This window comes from Panulirus ornatus, chromosome 8 (genome assembly GCF_036320965.1).
Source record: "Panulirus ornatus isolate Po-2019 chromosome 8, ASM3632096v1, whole genome shotgun sequence".
NCBI classification, from domain to species: Eukaryota; Metazoa; Arthropoda; class Malacostraca; order Decapoda; family Palinuridae; genus Panulirus; species Panulirus ornatus.
Genome location: NC_092231.1, coordinates 41,973,786 through 41,991,038, shown reverse-complemented (window position 1 = coordinate 41,991,038; position 17,253 = coordinate 41,973,786). Strand labels below are relative to the sequence as shown.

The 17,253-nt window shown below is 47.1% G+C and overlaps 1 protein-coding gene across 2 annotated transcripts in view; it reads right to left on the bottom strand.

Annotated features, from left to right (window-relative positions):
- LOC139749905 (nephrin-like) overlaps positions 1-15,786 on the bottom strand; it is a 219,453-nt gene extending 203,667 nt beyond the window's left edge. For both annotated transcript variants that reach the window (XM_071664308.1, XM_071664309.1), the window contains exon 1: positions 15,246-15,786. In XM_071664308.1, coding sequence (XP_071520409.1) covers positions 15,246-15,306 — 61 coding nt within the window. In that variant the 5' untranslated portion in view covers positions 15,307-15,786. The remainder of the gene's footprint in view (positions 1-15,245) is intronic.
- Positions 15,787-17,253: the final 1,467 nt, after the last annotated feature.

The window sequence follows — 17,253 nt, the reverse complement described above, 5'->3', positions numbered from 1 at the left end:
AAAGGTTGTCTCTGTAATTTATGAGCTGTCTAATTAGCTCATTTTTTTCTTCTTTTTTTTCCCATGCACCAGCAGACTTCCTCTGTGAATTCATAATGTTATTCCTCAACAAGGTTAATGAGTGCTTAAACAAGGGGACTGAGTGCTAGATGATAATTTGTTGAGCGTCATGTGAACATTCTTATATACTACTGAGTAGTCTTGGCAATCGATTAAGGGGATTGGAAAAGAGATCCAATCTCCTTCACCGAAGGATTGATATCTCTGTAATAGTATAATACTCTCCATACAGCACAGATAGTAATTACACGATTTCTTTTCAAAGTGATCGATATGGCACAATCGCAGTATGCCCCAAAGGCCTTCCTGATGAAGGAAAAAGGAGAAAAAAGGAGAGAACACGACCATACTAATTCATAGCTCTCACAGAAGTGTAGACACACTGTACACCAGTTATCCCCTTTAAGTACGAAGGTCGCCCGTTGATATGCATCTCTTTCACTTCCAACACAGGCATGATAGTTAGTGCTTGTGGTGACAGAAGAAAGCAAACTCCGCGTCTCAGTTGAGGACCATACTTCCTATGTTCATCTATTCCTAGACAATCCTAGGAGACAAGATCTCCAAATTGCATTACGAAATAACCTCTAACTTGCACTATGACATTCTAAAGCACTTCCTTTGAAATCTAGAGATGCGATGGGCACAAGGAAAGAGAACACAAACACATCTAGGTCCTAGACTCTTGAACACCTTGCCAGCAGTCGTCAGAGACCCCCCATGGGATGCGCAGTGGAGAGGCTTCAGAGTGTACTGGACAAATATTTACCAAGTGTACCAGACCAGCCAGGCTGTGAAGGCTACGTGCAAGCTGCGACTTCTAACAGGTTGGTCGACTGACGACTCGACACAACAGCCTGGTCGATTGACGACTCGACACAACAGCCTGGTCGACTGACGACCCAACACAACAGCCTGGTCGACTGACGACCCAACACAACAGCCTGGTCGACTGACGACCCAACACGACAGCCTGGTCGACTGACGACCCAACACAACAGCCTGGTCGACTGACGACCCGACACAACAGCCTGGTTGACTGACGACCCAACACAACAGCCTGGTCGAGTAACGACCCAACAGCCTGGTCGACTGACGACCTAAGACGACTGCCTGGGCCCGGACCAGGCTATGGGGGTAAGGAGACTCCCCCTTGAAGAATTCACCAGGTCATCACCAGGTAAGGCAAGATAATAACAAGACTCTACCCCTAGTGACACAGCTTCAACACTGGTGACTTGTCACCCCGTGGTATAGCCTCATGCAGGTGAAGTCCCGTAACACCAGAGCTTCTGTATGCAGCATTAGCGTGAAGTTGGCGGGGGGAGGGGAAAGAATCTATGAGATATGACAGGTATTTCAGGTCAACAAATCTGCATTTGTGTACGTAAGTACAGCGGGCGGGAAACGCTGCTCCATCACGCACGTCTCGACGCTCGGAGAGGAGAGGAGGGAGGAGGGAGGCAAGTTGTCCACAGTCATCAGTGAGGGGTTTCAACCTCAACCCTTTTGTACACCGTCAGTCGCAGGGATGGCATCGTTTTGCATCTGGCAGGGATGTCAGGGTTTGTTCCCCTGACTGTGTGTGTGTGTGTGTGTGTGAGAGAGAGAGAGAGAGAGAGAGAGAGAGAGAGAGAGAGAGAGACAGAGAGAGAGAGAGACAGAGAGAGAGAGAGAGAGAGAGAGAGAGAGAGAGAGAGAGAGAGAGAGAGAGAGAGAGAGAGAGAGAGAGCCAGCCCACCGCTCAAAGCTTTCCCAACAATGGTGCTCTACTCTTCTTGTATATATATATATATATATATATATATATATATATATATATATATATATATATATATATATATATATATCCCTGGGGATAGGGGAGAAAGAATACTTCCCACGTATTCCCTGCGTGTCGTAGAAGGCGACTAAAAGGGGAGGGAGCGGGGGGCTGGAAATCCTCCCCTCTCAATCTTTTTTAATTTTCCAAAAGAAGGAACAGAGAAGGGGGCCAGGTGAGGATATTCCCTCAATGGCCCAGTCCTCTGTTCTTAACGCTACCTCGCTAACGCGGGAAATGGCGAAGTTTGAAAAAAGAAATAAGTGTATATTTTTTTTTTTTTTTTTTAATTTTCCAAAAGAAGGAACAGAGAAGGGGGTCAGGTGAGGATATTCCCTCTAAGGCCCAGTCCTCTGTTCTTAACGCTACCTCGCTAATGCGGGAAATGGCGAATAGTATGAAAGAAAGAAAAAGATATATATATATATATATAAACCAGTGATAAAGATGCACCTCCTCTCATCCTCAGGTTTCTGATAAGGTGTGCCATTTAAACCAGCCAATTTGTTCCAGTGATACATCTGTATCGTACATTTCTGCACACAACACCTCATATATCCGAGCCGCTGTGTACCGTCTCATTAAGGACTTGACACTCATTGTTCCCTTTATAATTATCTGCTCCCTCGTTCCAGTTCATCATCCTCTTTTCTCTCTCTCTCTCTCTCTCTCTCTTCTCTCTCTCTCTCTCTCTCTCTCTCTCTCTCTCTCTCTCTCTCTCTCTCTCCATCCACAGGTCCTGATCTTAATTATCCTTGCTGGTGTTCCCACGAATTTATTGCCCATTCTATTTCTTTCTCCCTTCCTCTCGCCCTTCATCTCTCTCTCTCTCTCTCTCTCTCTCTCTCTCTCTCTCTCTCTCTCTCTCTCTCTTGACCATCTGTCTTTATTTCTGTGTGTGTGTGTGTGTGTGTGTGTGTGTGTGTGTGTGTGTGTGTGTGTGTGTGTTGCATGTTCTGTGACAAAGCTTTTGACTAAAAACAATTATGGAACACCAAGTAGTTTGGAGTGGGCTGTTGGAGTGAAGGAGACTGGAGAGAGGGAGGGGGGGTAGGGTTGGGAAGAAGAAGAAGAGGAAGCAGCAGAGAGAGAGAGAGAGAGAGAGAGAGAGAGAGAGAGAGAGAGAGAGAGAGAGAGAGAGAGAGAGAGAGAGAGAGGTGCAAGACAGGCAGATGTGGTCCCTGGACGCTTCCAAAGGTAAGGCTACCTCCCCACCTCCCTTACTCTTACATCTACCTTCTCATCCGACTGTGACATAGAGGGAGGGAGGGAGATAGATAGATAGATAGATAGATAGATAGATAGAGAGAGAGATAGAGAGAGAGAGAGAGAGAGAGAGAGAGAGAGAGAGAGAGAGAGAGAGAGAGAGAGAGAGAGAGAGAGGGAGGGAGTAGTAGTTCTCTCAAGTAAAGACCCACTTACCCTCTTTTTTATCGTCATCCTCAAGTACATCTTCATATTAATTAAGGCAACCTTTGTCCCTCGTTTCTTCCCTCGTGCATACATTTCTATCTTATCACCACTATCCCTCAATAGGGATGCGGTATCTAGCCCTACCTTACGATCGTATATCTACCATCCCTTGTACATCTTCGCTTCTCTCCTTCTACAGGGCGTCGGTTGGAGTTCCTTCCTCATTTCTACTGTGTGAGGCTCTTGGCTAGGCGCGCGCGTTGCTCTCATGACCCGGTGTTCACACTAACCTCACCCCAGCAGACCCCTGTCACACACACACACACACCTCTCTCTCTCCCTCTTCGTCACTCCCACAGGTGAGTCCCCCCAAACCATCGTTCTCCACCTCCTTCTCTCCGTCAGCTGCTTTGCCTTCATCTCACATTCTCCTCTTCCACTGAATGCCTCTTGGCTTCCCACGCTCCCGTGCATTTAAAGTGGATTAAAGTAATTACAGCCGGTGAATTCCTCTCTCTCTCTCTCTCTCTCTCTCTCTCTCTCTCTCTCTCTCTCTCTCTCTCTCTCTCTCTGTCTGTCTGTCTGTCTCTGTCTCTCTCTCTCTCTCTCTCTCTCTCTCTCTCTCTCTTCTATTTTATCTATTTTTCCACTCCTGATCTATGAAAAAATTCACCCTATATAGCAAGGTCATTACGAGTTTCATTAACCATTGTCGAGTTTTCACCTAGGAAAAAAAAAAAAAACCATTCACCCTTGAAATACTCCCTACAGACCATCATCATGAGAACGGATTCCAAGACCTTTATTTTTTTTCCCTGTCTTTTCATCAGCAACGTCATATAGATATGAACGACACGGGGTGATGTCGAGCCTCCCACCTACCGACAGCTCTATAAGACTTCCGTGTAGGGAAGATAACAAATCAGTACCAGTTGTAGTAAGACTACTGAACTCTTAGAAGTCTAATTGTGAAATGTAAGACAGTACACCCAACCAACGAGGACAACTGTCTAGTTTTATCACAGATATTGCAAACCCAGTCATATATATGTGTGTGTGTGTGTGTGTGTGTGTGTGTGTGTGTGTGTGTGTGTGTGTGTGGTGAAATCGCACTTCAGTAGGACTCTGAATAACTTTATCTAACGTAATTTCTCTATAATGTGGCACAACATGTTTCCTGGAGACAATCCACCTCATCAGTTGCCAATAAGTAATCCAGTTACTGAAATCCCAGCACCACAACAAGTGTACCTTCTGGCATGGACCATCATCAACAACACACTGGCCTGAAACCATCAGTCATGGTTCTTGCTGTGTGTGTGTGTGTGTGTGTGTGTGTGTGTGTGTGTGTTGTCGGATCTCACCCGTAATGAGCGCATGATACTGACCAGCTCCTGTATTTCTCTAAGTCGCGTGCTTGAGCCTCGGTCTGTGTGGCTGTGGCCATCACCACCTCCCCACACTGTGTACCCTCTTCAGCCTCTCACCCCCTCCTCAACCCTTTATCCTCCGTCCTCCACCCCCATCATCACGTCGTCCGCTCCTCCATGATCATCCACACCTCTCCATCCTTCCATCTCTCCTCCTCCTCCTCCTCCTCCTCCCCGCGCCTCCTCACCCAGCCAGCCTCTCCCACAAACCTCTTGACCCAGGCCACCACATCACGTCCCTCTGTCTCTCACGCATCCTCCCTATTACACTATCAGACGTCTCACACCCCCCCCCCCCACCCTTACAATTTCCCCCCACCTCACGTCCTCCTCCCCCATCCCCCCCCCCCCCCAATACCCCTGTTCCATCTATCTATTTTGTCCAATTCCTCTTGGCTATCTATCTTCTCTTCCTTTGTGTTTCTGCTTTACTATCCTCCTCCTATTCTTTCTTCCTCGGGTGTTCTTGTTCATCTATGCCCTTCTCAATCACCTATGCCTCTCTTGGTCATCTATATCTCTCTAAGTCATCTGTGCCCCCCTCTTAATCATCTATGCACCTACCAATCATCTATGCCCCTCTCAATCATCTATGCCCCCTGGTCATCATCTATGTCCCTCATCATCATCTATGTCCCTCTGTCTGTCTCTCTGTTCCTCATTATCTCCTCCTCCCATCCTTCCTCTAGCAACCTCCTTGATATTCTCTCACTTTGCCGTAAGATGTGAGAAGCGTTTTTCTTTTTTTTTTTTTTCTCTCAGCATCTGTGGCTTGGGATGCGTCCAACTCTGGCCCACCTCTGCTATTGCTATTCGCGGCCTGCAGGGACTCTGAATAACTAGCAGCGGTTCGATTCCTCGCCTTACCCTAGCAAGGGAACCCTCATGTGAGTCCTCCTCCTCAAGACGCCTTTCTCTCATGCCTCCATGGTCCTGCTAGGTGCTCTCTCTCTCTCTCTCTCTCTCTCTCTCTCTCTCTCTCTCTCTCTCTCTCTCTCTCTCTCTCTCTCTCTCTCATGCTTCTTTCTTTTCTCCCTGGCTATGCTTCTCTCTCTCTCTCTCTCTCTCTCTCTCTCTCTCTCTCTCTCTCTCTCTCTCTCTCTCTCTCTCTCTCTCTCTCTCTCTCTCTATCCTGTCTTTCCATTCTCCCTCTCTGTGAAGTCCTTAGCTCCCTCCCTCCCAACCTCGACATCTCCAGCTCCCTCCTCCCCCCCAAACCAAATCACCCTTGCCCTGAGGCCTCCATCCCCCACCTCCACCTCCTGACCTCTCCGCCATCATCACGCACCCCTCCCCAAACCCATCCTCCCTCCCCCCCCTCCCGTCTCCGCCACATCCTCTCATTACCTGTCTGCACCCCCCCAAGAGAGACACCCCTCCTCCTCCTCCTCCTCTGGGCCCCCAGGTCCCCCGCCAAACTACCCCAGCCCGCCTGGAGGTTGACCAGCGGGCATTGGTAACTTCCTTCATATTTCAGTGGAGGAGCTGCTACTTTAAGAGGCTCTATGGCGTTGCCAGTTGGCCTTAATTATGATCTCCCGATTTAAGAATTTCCTCCAGAGATCCGCTTGTGTCCGGCTGTTCACACGAGACAAAGGGTCTTTTGTGATGGTCTTAAAGGGGCTGGCTTTGAATGTATGGGTCTCTCTGCGTCTAGCTGAAGGTTCTGATTCTAACACACACACCCACACACCCACACACCCACCTCTCTCTCACGATATAATATCAGTTTTTTTTCTCCTTTTTTTAAACATTACGGAGTCTGAGCCCCTAAAATATCGGCGGTTATAAGGCGTCGCTTCTCCTAACAACGTACGTGAGGTTGTGATGTTTATAACAGGAAAAAAACTAAACCTCTACTTATTGTACACTCGTGAACATCCTTGGAGAAATAAGAGTCTATCTCTTGATTTCTTAGATAACAGTCTACATCTTCCCTCCCCTTTTAAGGATCGATAGTGGGAATATTTTAGGAGCTGGTCGTTAGTGGTTAGCGATGGTTAGGTTTCAAGGAGAAGAAAACACTTGTTAAGAAGAGACCTGGTGCTATCTAAAGGACAAGCCATTGGACAATTAAGATGTTGTTTGTGACATTCACCATCATCGTTTCTTTTGTGACGTGGGTAAATGATGGCCTCTGAAGGTGAATAGTTTGGGGGTTTAATGGTGATGATGAGACTTGATAATGGGTATAAATGATTGCACCTCAGTGGCGGAGGATATCAACAATATTCAAAAATCACCCCACAGGTGGTAAGGACTTGAGACAGAGCTTAGGTAACAACACTACCCTTGTTGCTGGGTATAGAGATGTTTATAGGTTACCCACCCTTGAGCGATGGGTGTAGGCGATAAGCGATAGGTCACTCCCTTATAGGTAGGTAGAGGGCGATATATACTGAGGTCAAAATATTAACTTGTTGCGTCGTGAGGGCGAGGCTGGGGTAGTTTTAATGAGTCAAGGTGGCCGTGAGCGATGGCGGTTCAATTAAGATTCTGCATTTGCTGCGTCAGAGGTCCGGATGTCGCGGTAATTAGCGAGGGCCGAGGTACCTGTGAGAGGTGAGGTGAGGGCTGGGAGAGAGAGAGAGAGAGAGAGAGAGAGAGAGAGAGAGAGAGAGAGAGAGAGAGAGAGAGAGAGAGAGAGAAGGGGTAGTATGTATGTGTGAAATAGAAATAGATAGATGGATAGATAGATAGATAGATAAAGATAGATAGATAGATAGATAGATGAAGATAGATAGATAGATAGATAGATAGATAGATAGAGAGAGAGAGAGAGAGAGAGAGAGAGAGAGAGAGAGAGAGAGAGAGAGAGAGAGAGAGAGAGAGAGAGAGACAGAGACAGAGAGAGAGAGAGAGTCAACCGTTCATCACAGACACTGACATTTCGTAACCTCTATGAGCCATAACCTTTTCCCACAATAGTCACAACACACTGCGGGAGGGAGGGGTCACAGCATCTCCCATAGTAAAGTAAGGACTTAAGAAAACGACCTGATCAATCATCAACCCCCCATGGTAAAAGACAATCTCTCCCACAACAAAGACACGACATGGTCAAGAGTGAGTCTCTCCCACAACAAAGACACTACATGGTCAAGTGTCAATCCCTCCCACCACAAAGACACGACATAGTAAAGAGTCAATCTCTCCCACAGTAAAGACGCGACATGGTAAAGTGTCAATCTCTCCCACAACAAAGACACGACATTGTAAAAGTCACTCTCTCCCACAAGAAAGTATTGCAGCCTCTACCACGATGGTCAACAACTAGGCTATCAGATAAGGCTAAACTCCTCTCACAGACATAAACAATGGACAAACACTCCAACGAACCACAAACAATCATTGGCTGATTGATCAGGGGCTCAGTAAGATGAGATCTGTGAAGCCACCTAACATGAAGATGTCCTTCTCCACTCACACATCCCCCCCTCCCACTGATAATAAAAACAATCCTAGTGGAACAGGTTCTCGTATACAGTGGGTGTAATAAGGGTCGAAGGGGGCAGGATGGGAGGGTGGGCAGGTTTGGGGGAGTTGTGGGAGGGGTAGGGAAGGAGGGATGTGTGGGGTGGGGGGAGTGGATGGGTGGCGTCGGTGTGCCCCTGGAGGTCAGATCTGTTCTCAAGCTGCATCTTAACTGCAGAGGGCTGGAAAACCACCTGGAAACCACAAGATTGGAAACCGCAGAGTCTCACTCTGAGACTAGTTGCCTGGGAACAGACGCCTACATGATTGTCGGGGGGTGCGAGTTGAGGAGAGTGAGAGGTGAGGAGGAGAGCGAGAGGTTAGGAGGAGAGCGAGAGGTTAGGAGGAGAGCGAGAGGTGAGGAGGAGAGCGAGAGGTTAGGAGGAGAGCGAGAGGTTAGGAGGAGAACGAGAGGTTAGGAGGAGAGCGAGAGGTGAGGGAAAGTGTGAGAGGTGAGAAGGAGGCTGAGGTCAGGCCTCCTTCCTCATTTCCAGTCTCCTGTTCCTCCTCCTACCATCCAGTTCAGCTATCCCTTTAGCCCTTCTCCTACCACCTGGTCTCATGCAGACAATAAATCTTTTTTTCTCTCTCTCATTTAATTTCCATTAACTAGTTTATCATCCATGAACCTCTAATTGCTCTCTGACTACGTGTATTCCAGCTCTTGGATCGCAACCACACCATATGTTGTGTGGTAATTGCAGTAACCGAAAGAGACGCTCATCGCAGACTTTACACAGCGAATGCATCACTTGAGAATACATTTACCCATTTCATTATCCACAACATCATTTAACGTTTCGCGGTTCTGTTGCTATTTCCGAGCCTCAGACCTTCGCTACTTGTCATCAATAAAGCCCATCATCACAGCTGTCGAATCATTCATGATCTACCAAGCTGTTGTCAAGCGTCGTGGAAAATTAGCTCTATCATCTCTCTGACAATAAGGTTTTCACATCCAAGAATACTTACGTGTCTGGAAATACCTCACAGTTTATGACATTGCCTCACAGTATCTGGTAGTGCCTCATAGTATCTGACAGTGGCTCAGTATCTTTAAGTGCCTCATAGTATCTGACAGTGGCTCAGTATCTCTAAGCGCCTCGCAGTATCTGACAGTGGCTCAGTATCTCTAAGCGCCTCGCAGTATTTGACAGTGGCTCAGTATCTCTAAGTGCCTCACAGTATCTGACAGTGCCTCAGTATCTCTCAGTGCCTCACAGTATCTGACAGTGCCTCAGTATCTATAAGTGCCTTACAGTATCTGACAGTGCCTCAGTATCTATAAGTGCCTTACAGTATCTGACAGTGGCTCAGTATCTATAAGTGCCTTACAGTATCTGACAGTGCCTCAGTATCTATAAGTGCCTTACAGTATCTGACAGTGCCTCAGTATCTCTAAGTGCCTCACAGTATCTGACAGTGGCTCAGTATCTCTAAGTGCCTCACAGTATTTGGCAGTGCTACGGTATCACCAAACACCCTTGAGTACCCAAGAACGCCACAGTATCTGTAAGTAGCTCACAGTATCTAAAAGTGCCATAGTATCTGTATCTCACAGTATCTAACAATGGCACAGTATGTAAAGTAGCTCAGAGTATCTGCACAATGCCTCACAGTATCTGAAAGTACCACAGTATCTGGAAGCATAAGAGTACCTCTAAGTACCTGACAGTACCTGAAACTACCTCACAGTATCTGTAAGTACTTGACAGTACCTGTAAGTACCTGAGAGTACCTATAGGTACCTCACAGTACCTGTAAGTACCTGAAAGTACCTGTAAGTACCTGAGAGTACCTAGAGGTACCTCACAGTCCCTGTAAGTACCTGACAGTACCTGTAAGTACCTGACAGTACCTGTATGTCTCTCACTGTTCCCCCTCCACCACCATTATCTAGCAGTATGCTGGAGGACACTACAAACGCTAACCCTAGCCTCAAGATGGTGATCCCTCCTCCCAGGCAACATCTCCATGCTAATTCATACATATGAGGCGAATAAATTTGGGGAAATATAGACCATTATAGAAGGATACGTTGCTGCATTTAGGTGCCTGGAGGAGTAGGCAGGAGGTGGGGTGTATGGATGTAACACAGACAAGTGGCTCATGTTTCCTAACGAATATACGTATAATGGTATTAACCTGATAGGATATATATATATATATATATATATATATATATATATATATATATATATATACAACGGGTCGATCTAATTATAGCAATATCGGGGAAGTGATAAGAGCGGCTGTTCTTTAAGGTGACAAAATAAATATCCTCATTGCTGTCAATATCATCACAGATGGAAAAAAACAAATCTGTTTTATGATCAGCTGTGACATCAGTGCTGTGTGTGTGTGTGTTTATGCGTGTGTGTGTATGTGTGTGTGTGTGTGTGTGTGTGTGTGTGTGTGTGTGTGTGTGTGTGTGTGTGAGAGAGAGAGAGAGAGAGAGAGAGAGAGAGAGAGAGAGAGAGAGAGAGAGAGAGAGAGAGTTCTGGCTATGTATGTGTATGTTGTATTTACCTTTTTGTACAGTAGGGGAGAGTGTTTTACACTTGAACTCTGTGTGTGTGTGTGTGTGTGTGTGTGTGTGTGTGTGCGCGCGCGCGTTTGTATGCGTAAGAACTTATGTCTCTGATGACCAATGGCCAGTAACACGAACAGCCTTTTTTTTTCTCCAGAAAATACATAAATCTGTCCCGTCTCTGAGCACCTTAGTCACAGAGTCCTGTCTAAATCAACGAGAAGGTTAAAGGACAGAGGTTCCGTGTGTGTGTGTGTATGTATGTGTGTGTGTATGTGTGTGTGTGTGTGTGTGTGTGTGTGTGTGTGTGTGTGTGTGCGTGTGTGTGAAAAGGAGGAAGTCGAGAGTATATGTGAATAAAAACAATGTTATCAGGTTTAGCAGATTTGGGAGAGAGGTTAACTGGGGTGCGAGTTTGAATGTAGAAAAAGCTAGAGAAAGTGAAATGTTTCAGTTACCTGGGAGAGGATATGGCAGCGAATGAAACCATGGGAGTGGAAATGAACCATAGGGTGGGTAAGGGGGCGAAGGTTCTGAGCAGTAAAAGATGTGTGGAGAGAGAGTTCGTTATCTGGGAGGGCGAAAATGGGTACATATGAAGGTATTGTAATCCTAAAATCATCATATATATGTGAGGCACAGACTGTAGGCAAGACCTGGCGCAGTGCGGGTGGGTGAGTGTAATGGAAATGAAATGTCAGAGGATAATGTGTGGTGTGAGGTGGTTTGATCAAGTAAGCAGTGAAAAGGTAAGAGAGATGAGTGGTAATGAAGAGAGTGTGGTGCAGAGAGCTGAATAAGGTGTGCTGAAATGGTTTGGACATATGGAGAGAATGAGTGAGAAAAGGTTGACAAAGAGGATATATTTGTCAGAAGTGAAGGGAATAAGGGAAACGGGTAGACCAAATTGGAGATGGAAAGATGGAATGAAAAAGAGTTTCGATTGATCGGGACCTCAACATACAGGAGGGTGAGAGGCGTGCAAGGAATAGGTGAATTAGAACCATGTAGTGTACTGGGACCGACGTGCTGTCAGTGGACTGAACCAATGCATATGAAACGGGGTAAACCAGGGAAAGGTCTGTCGGCCTGGATGTGGACAGGGAGCTGTGGTTTCGGTGCATTGCACATGACAGCTAAAGAATGGTTGTGCGGATGCGGCCTTCCTTTGTCTGTTCCTGGCGCTACCTCGCTAACCCATGAAACGGTGGTCAAGCATGAAAAAATATATACATGTATGTATGTGTGTGTGTGTGTGTGTGTGTGTGTGTGTGTGTATGCACATGTATATAAATGTATACATTTACATGAAGTATGGCAGAACGTTCCCGTAGAGTTAATATTGAGGGGTCGCGCCACACCACACCACCACCACCACCACCAGGTCCTCACCTGTTTCTCCTGATAACACACACACACACACCCACACACACACACACACACACGCACACACACACACACACACACGACTCCCATTCCAGCCAATCATATTTCTTCGTCTCCTGGCAGGGGACGTCAGGAGACAGCACTACAACTCTTTGGGAGTTGTGAGGCTGAGTGGAAAGTAACCGCAGGAGATTCACAACAAGGGAGCTAATCACACAGCAGCTCGTTGTTTCGACCTGGCCGTAAAAAGAAATAAACTTTTGTGCTGAAAACTCATCGTAAAGTTCCCCTCCCACCCCCTCCCCCCTCCCCTCAGTGTTGAGAGTTTACACCACAACCCTCTTCAGTGTTATGAACTTCCTTCACAACTTCTTTTTAGTGTTGAGAGCTAGCCTTACAACACCTCTCCTCCAGTTGTGAGAGTTTGCCTCACAACACCTCTCCTCCAGTTGTGAGAGCTTGCGTTACAACACCTCTCCTCAAGTTGTGAGAGCTTGCCTCACAATCACTTCCCTTCAGTGCTGAGGGCTTGCCTCACAACCCCTCCAGTATTCATAGCTTGCCTCATAAATTCCCTTCATTGTTGAAAGTTTACCTCACAAGCAAATCCCTTCAGCGTTGAGAGCTTGCCTCACAACAACTCCCCTTCACTGCTGAGAGCTTGCCTCACAACAACTCCCCTTCAGTGTTGAGACCTAACATACCACAACCTCCTTCGTCACTCTGAGCATACCACACATCTCCTAAGGTTGTGACGTTACCGTATGACAACTTGCCTACAAAAACGTACCATTCGTCACGCTTCAAGGACAAACATTGGCAACTATAACCAAAGTTAACAGAATCTAACACTTGAAATGCAGTCAGCTGTCTCTAAGTTAAAGATTTTGGGTCGTATGCTGGCAAAAAGAGAGATTAAATCATAACACATCTTGCCACAACCTCAGCCCACAACACTGGACAGACTCCCTAAGCCTTTCTGTATTCTTCCTTGAATGTCTTGTCGTGCCGTCAAGTCACAGCAAATGATAGGGTACGCTGTGACGTTAGATCACAACAGTGGAGAGGTTTGCTGTGTCCTTCGCCAACGACAATGCAGAGAAAAGTGTGCTATGTCATCAGCTCACACTGCTGGAAAGAGTTGCCATGTCGTCAGTTCACACCACTGGAAAGAGTCATCATACCCTCAGTTCACACCAGTTCAGGGTTCCAGGCCACCAGCTCGCACCACTGGGAAGGCTTGTCTTGTCGTGAGCTAAGTCCAGTGGAAAGACACACACCACTGCAATAGACAGCCAGGTCTTCCAGCTCACACCACTGGTGGGGTTGGGAGGGCACGTACCACACTCCCAATCCATGGGCGTAGCGGCAGTGCATCAGCCACACTCGCCACTAATACAATACGAGGCTAAGTAGTTCCTAGAGAGAGAGAGAGAGAGAGAGAGAGAGAGAAAGAGAGAGAGAGAGAGAGAGAGAGAGAGAGAGAGAGAGAGACTCAATCACACACATACACACACACACACACACACACACACACACACACACACACACACATGGGAAAGACTTCAACAGTTTCCCAAAATAACCGAAGGGTAATCAATACCCACATAGCAACGTGTACAAAGTACCTGAGTCAGTGATAAAGAAAAAAAAGAGAAAATAAAAGAAATTAACACATACGAATTTCGGAGTTAATAAGACCTCTCAGGTCCCTCAGACATATTGAAAACGCCTGGAGAATATGAGGGTCTCTCTCTCATTCAAGATGAAGACAACACAGAGAGCACTCGCCCCCCTCAGGGCAGAGCCAAGCCACCGTGTCCTAAATTCATGTTGCGTCTGGTGATCCACCTAGCCCAAGCAAGCCTCTTGGGTAGGAAGTTGACAGCGCTTACGGGCAAAATGGTCAGTCAGAGAGCCACAGACGGGACGATTGTTAATAATGCCAGGTCAACAACGTCAACTGCTTGCCAACAAAGGCCGTGCCATATACTAGGGTCATCTTAATGCAACACAGGTGAGGCTAATAACACAAGTGGGAGAGTCTACGTTCTCAAGCCCTTGAGCACCATCGTACGACCCTTTCAGCACGATCGTACGACCCTTGAGTACCAACGTAAGACCCCCTGAGCACGGCTCCCCAGCACGGCGTCATGACCCACCAGGGAACAACGGTACATCGAGCCCAAGAGTCGTACCCGCCGTACTAGAATGAACATCAAACCTCTAACATAAGTCAGGAGGTCAATCGATAAAAGAGGACGATAAGCACAATGGATCAAAATACTTGCGATAAAAAGAATCAAAACATTTTCGAGCGACCGATAATAAGCCAGTTTGGCTTCGGACGCCAAGCCAGTGCAAGTTCTAACAAGGGGTAAATCCTTAGCGCGCGGTTTTAGTCTCCCTAAAGTGTGGTCTGGATCAAGGACAAAGCCAGATTTTTCCCCATTTCGGTATTGACCGTCGCTCTGCTTGCTATAAACAACGAATGTGTGGCGTACGAACGCATGTATCACTGTCCAGGGGTGGGGTGTCGGAAGTCGAGGGAGTGTTCTAAGTCAAGCACTGCAGTACCCATACAACTTAGGGTTCTAAGTCAAGCACTGCAGTACCCATACAACTTACATTATCTCATGTTGCTACGTAACGAACAGGTGTTGACATGAGGACATCCAAAGGGCGATAAAACACATCAGGCAACGACAATTAAGGATGGCGGGCCGGTGCAAATGATGATGGTGAATGACGCCATTAATTAGTCACCTACTAATCACATAGTTACCACTGAACACTCACTGGCAGGGTGAGTGGTCAGTGGTAACTTCCGACCGAGAGGGGCAAATGCACGCCCGTGGTATTACGTTTCCTTACCAAACGGGGAAAACAGTTGATTTGCCGCCTGCATGAATTGTTACTGTCACACATCAAATTTCCCTAACGAGGCAACTATGCATGGGTTCCGGGGGGGGGGGTCAAGGCACTGATACAGAGGCTAGACTACCACCAACACCACCATATATATATATATATATATATATATATATATATATATATATATATATATATATATATATAAACAGGACACAAATAAAAGCCATTATGACATACAAGGACAAATCATACTCACCGAGAGGAAGCGATGACAAGATGATGGTCGTCCAAAGGCTTGTCAATTCCCGTCTGGCCATTGTGTGAGGGAGGTGGTGCTGGTCACGTCATACGCCACCGATGGAATATATATAGGTATATACGCACCTCCAGCTCGGACGTCCTCACACATAGACGCACGCACACACGCACACACACACGCACCACACACAACCAGGTGTCACAGTAATCTAAACGTCATCATTCCTTTAAAAGCCTCGTTTCTCGCACTGCTGTCGGGTCGTGTTCATAGGACCTGATATCAAATATTATTTCTTTCTTTTCACTCAAACTCTCCTCCCCCCTTCTCCTCTTATCGACCAAGAAATACTGCTGAGGACTTTGTATAATTCTTTATCTATCGGCAGATGTCAACACTTATCACGGGAGGAGATAGAGAGAGGACGTTTTAAGGGCGTGAGAGTCGCGGATGCATCCACTGGTGAGGTGAGCGACCAGACCAGGACTCCGAGGGAGCGAGAGACGTAAGGTCCATCCAGCACGAGCGTAGACTCTGAACTGCTGCTGGCTCGGCTCGGAGCCCTGGTCTGGGGGGGGGGGGGGGGTCCTTGGGGGACTGGCCTGGTGGTGTAGGGTAGGGAAGGAGGGAGGACCACCTCCAACCTTACCCATGCCCTCCTCCACCAACACCACCCCATCTCCCCCTTCTCCCCCTCTCCACCACACAAACCCGCGCGACCCCCGACACACACACACACACACACACACACACACACACAAAACCTTCGTGGGGGACAATTGGTGAACACCTCGTGACGTCACGCCTCATGTCCCCCCCCCCCCCCCCTCTCTCCCTCCTCCTCCTCCCCCAATTACCCCACCCTAACAGAGGAGGTTGGTGAGGGGTTGGAAATGGGGGGGAAGGGAAGAGGGAAACAGCTCCACTGGGCGGTAACATTTACAAGTTTCTCATTCCCCATTCTCAAAACGTGGTCTTAATGCAGCCAGATTATTATACTCTTGATTTGCCATTGGTCTTATAACCTCCGGGATTCGAATTACTCCCCATCACACCGGGTTCATAAGACGCTGAATGAGGCTAATTAACTGAATTAATCATTTTTGCACAATTAGGATTTAAGTGCTGGTGTCTGGGATGCGGACGCGCTAAGTAATGATAGATTCAAGTGAAGCGTGACAGGAAAATTATAGTATGGAGTGATAGTAACGCTGGTAGTAGTAGACACACTACTACCCAGTAGTAGTAGTAGTAGTAGAAAAAGTAGCAGTAGCAGTAATAGTAGTAGTAGTAGTAGTAGTAGTAGTATTGTAGTAATAGTAGTAGTGGTAATAGTAGTAGTAGTAGTGGTAGTAGTAGTAGTAGTAGTATTCTAGTAATCGTAGTAGTAGTAGTAGTAGTAGTAGTAGTAGTAGTAGTAGTGGTAGTAGTAGTGGTAGTAGTAGTAGTAGTAGTAGTAATAGCGGTAGTAATAGTAGTAGTAGCGGTAAAAATATTAACCCCTAAAATTGCATCAGTGGCACAATAACTATGTAAAACAAAACAGATTAATCTCACTCATGTTGAAGCTTCCGTAGTCATGTTAAAGTCCACACTTCAGGTGAGTCAGTGGGCCCTAAGGAACACCTGCTTCCCGCCCAATGTTGCCACTCTACGACCCTGCTACCTGGTCTTCCCTCCCTCTTCCCTCGTACCCACTACCGTACCAGCCGGGACGACCCACCTGACGAGGTTCCTGGGTCCCGCCTCACAAATCATTACATTTACGCTCCACCGGCAGGAGCCTATTGAGCCGCAAGACAAGGAGGGGGTCTCGCGTCTGGCAACCATCGTTCTTGCATATTCAGCAACAGGTGGGCATATGCCCCTTACGCTCCACGACACACAGGTCCACCTTCCAGGTCACCAGGTACTGTGAGGACGAGGGCCCAGGTATACGAGGACACGACCACAGGTGTCTTACCTACGGTCGTAAGGGTAAGGACAAGAGTTGGTTCCGACCAGTTGG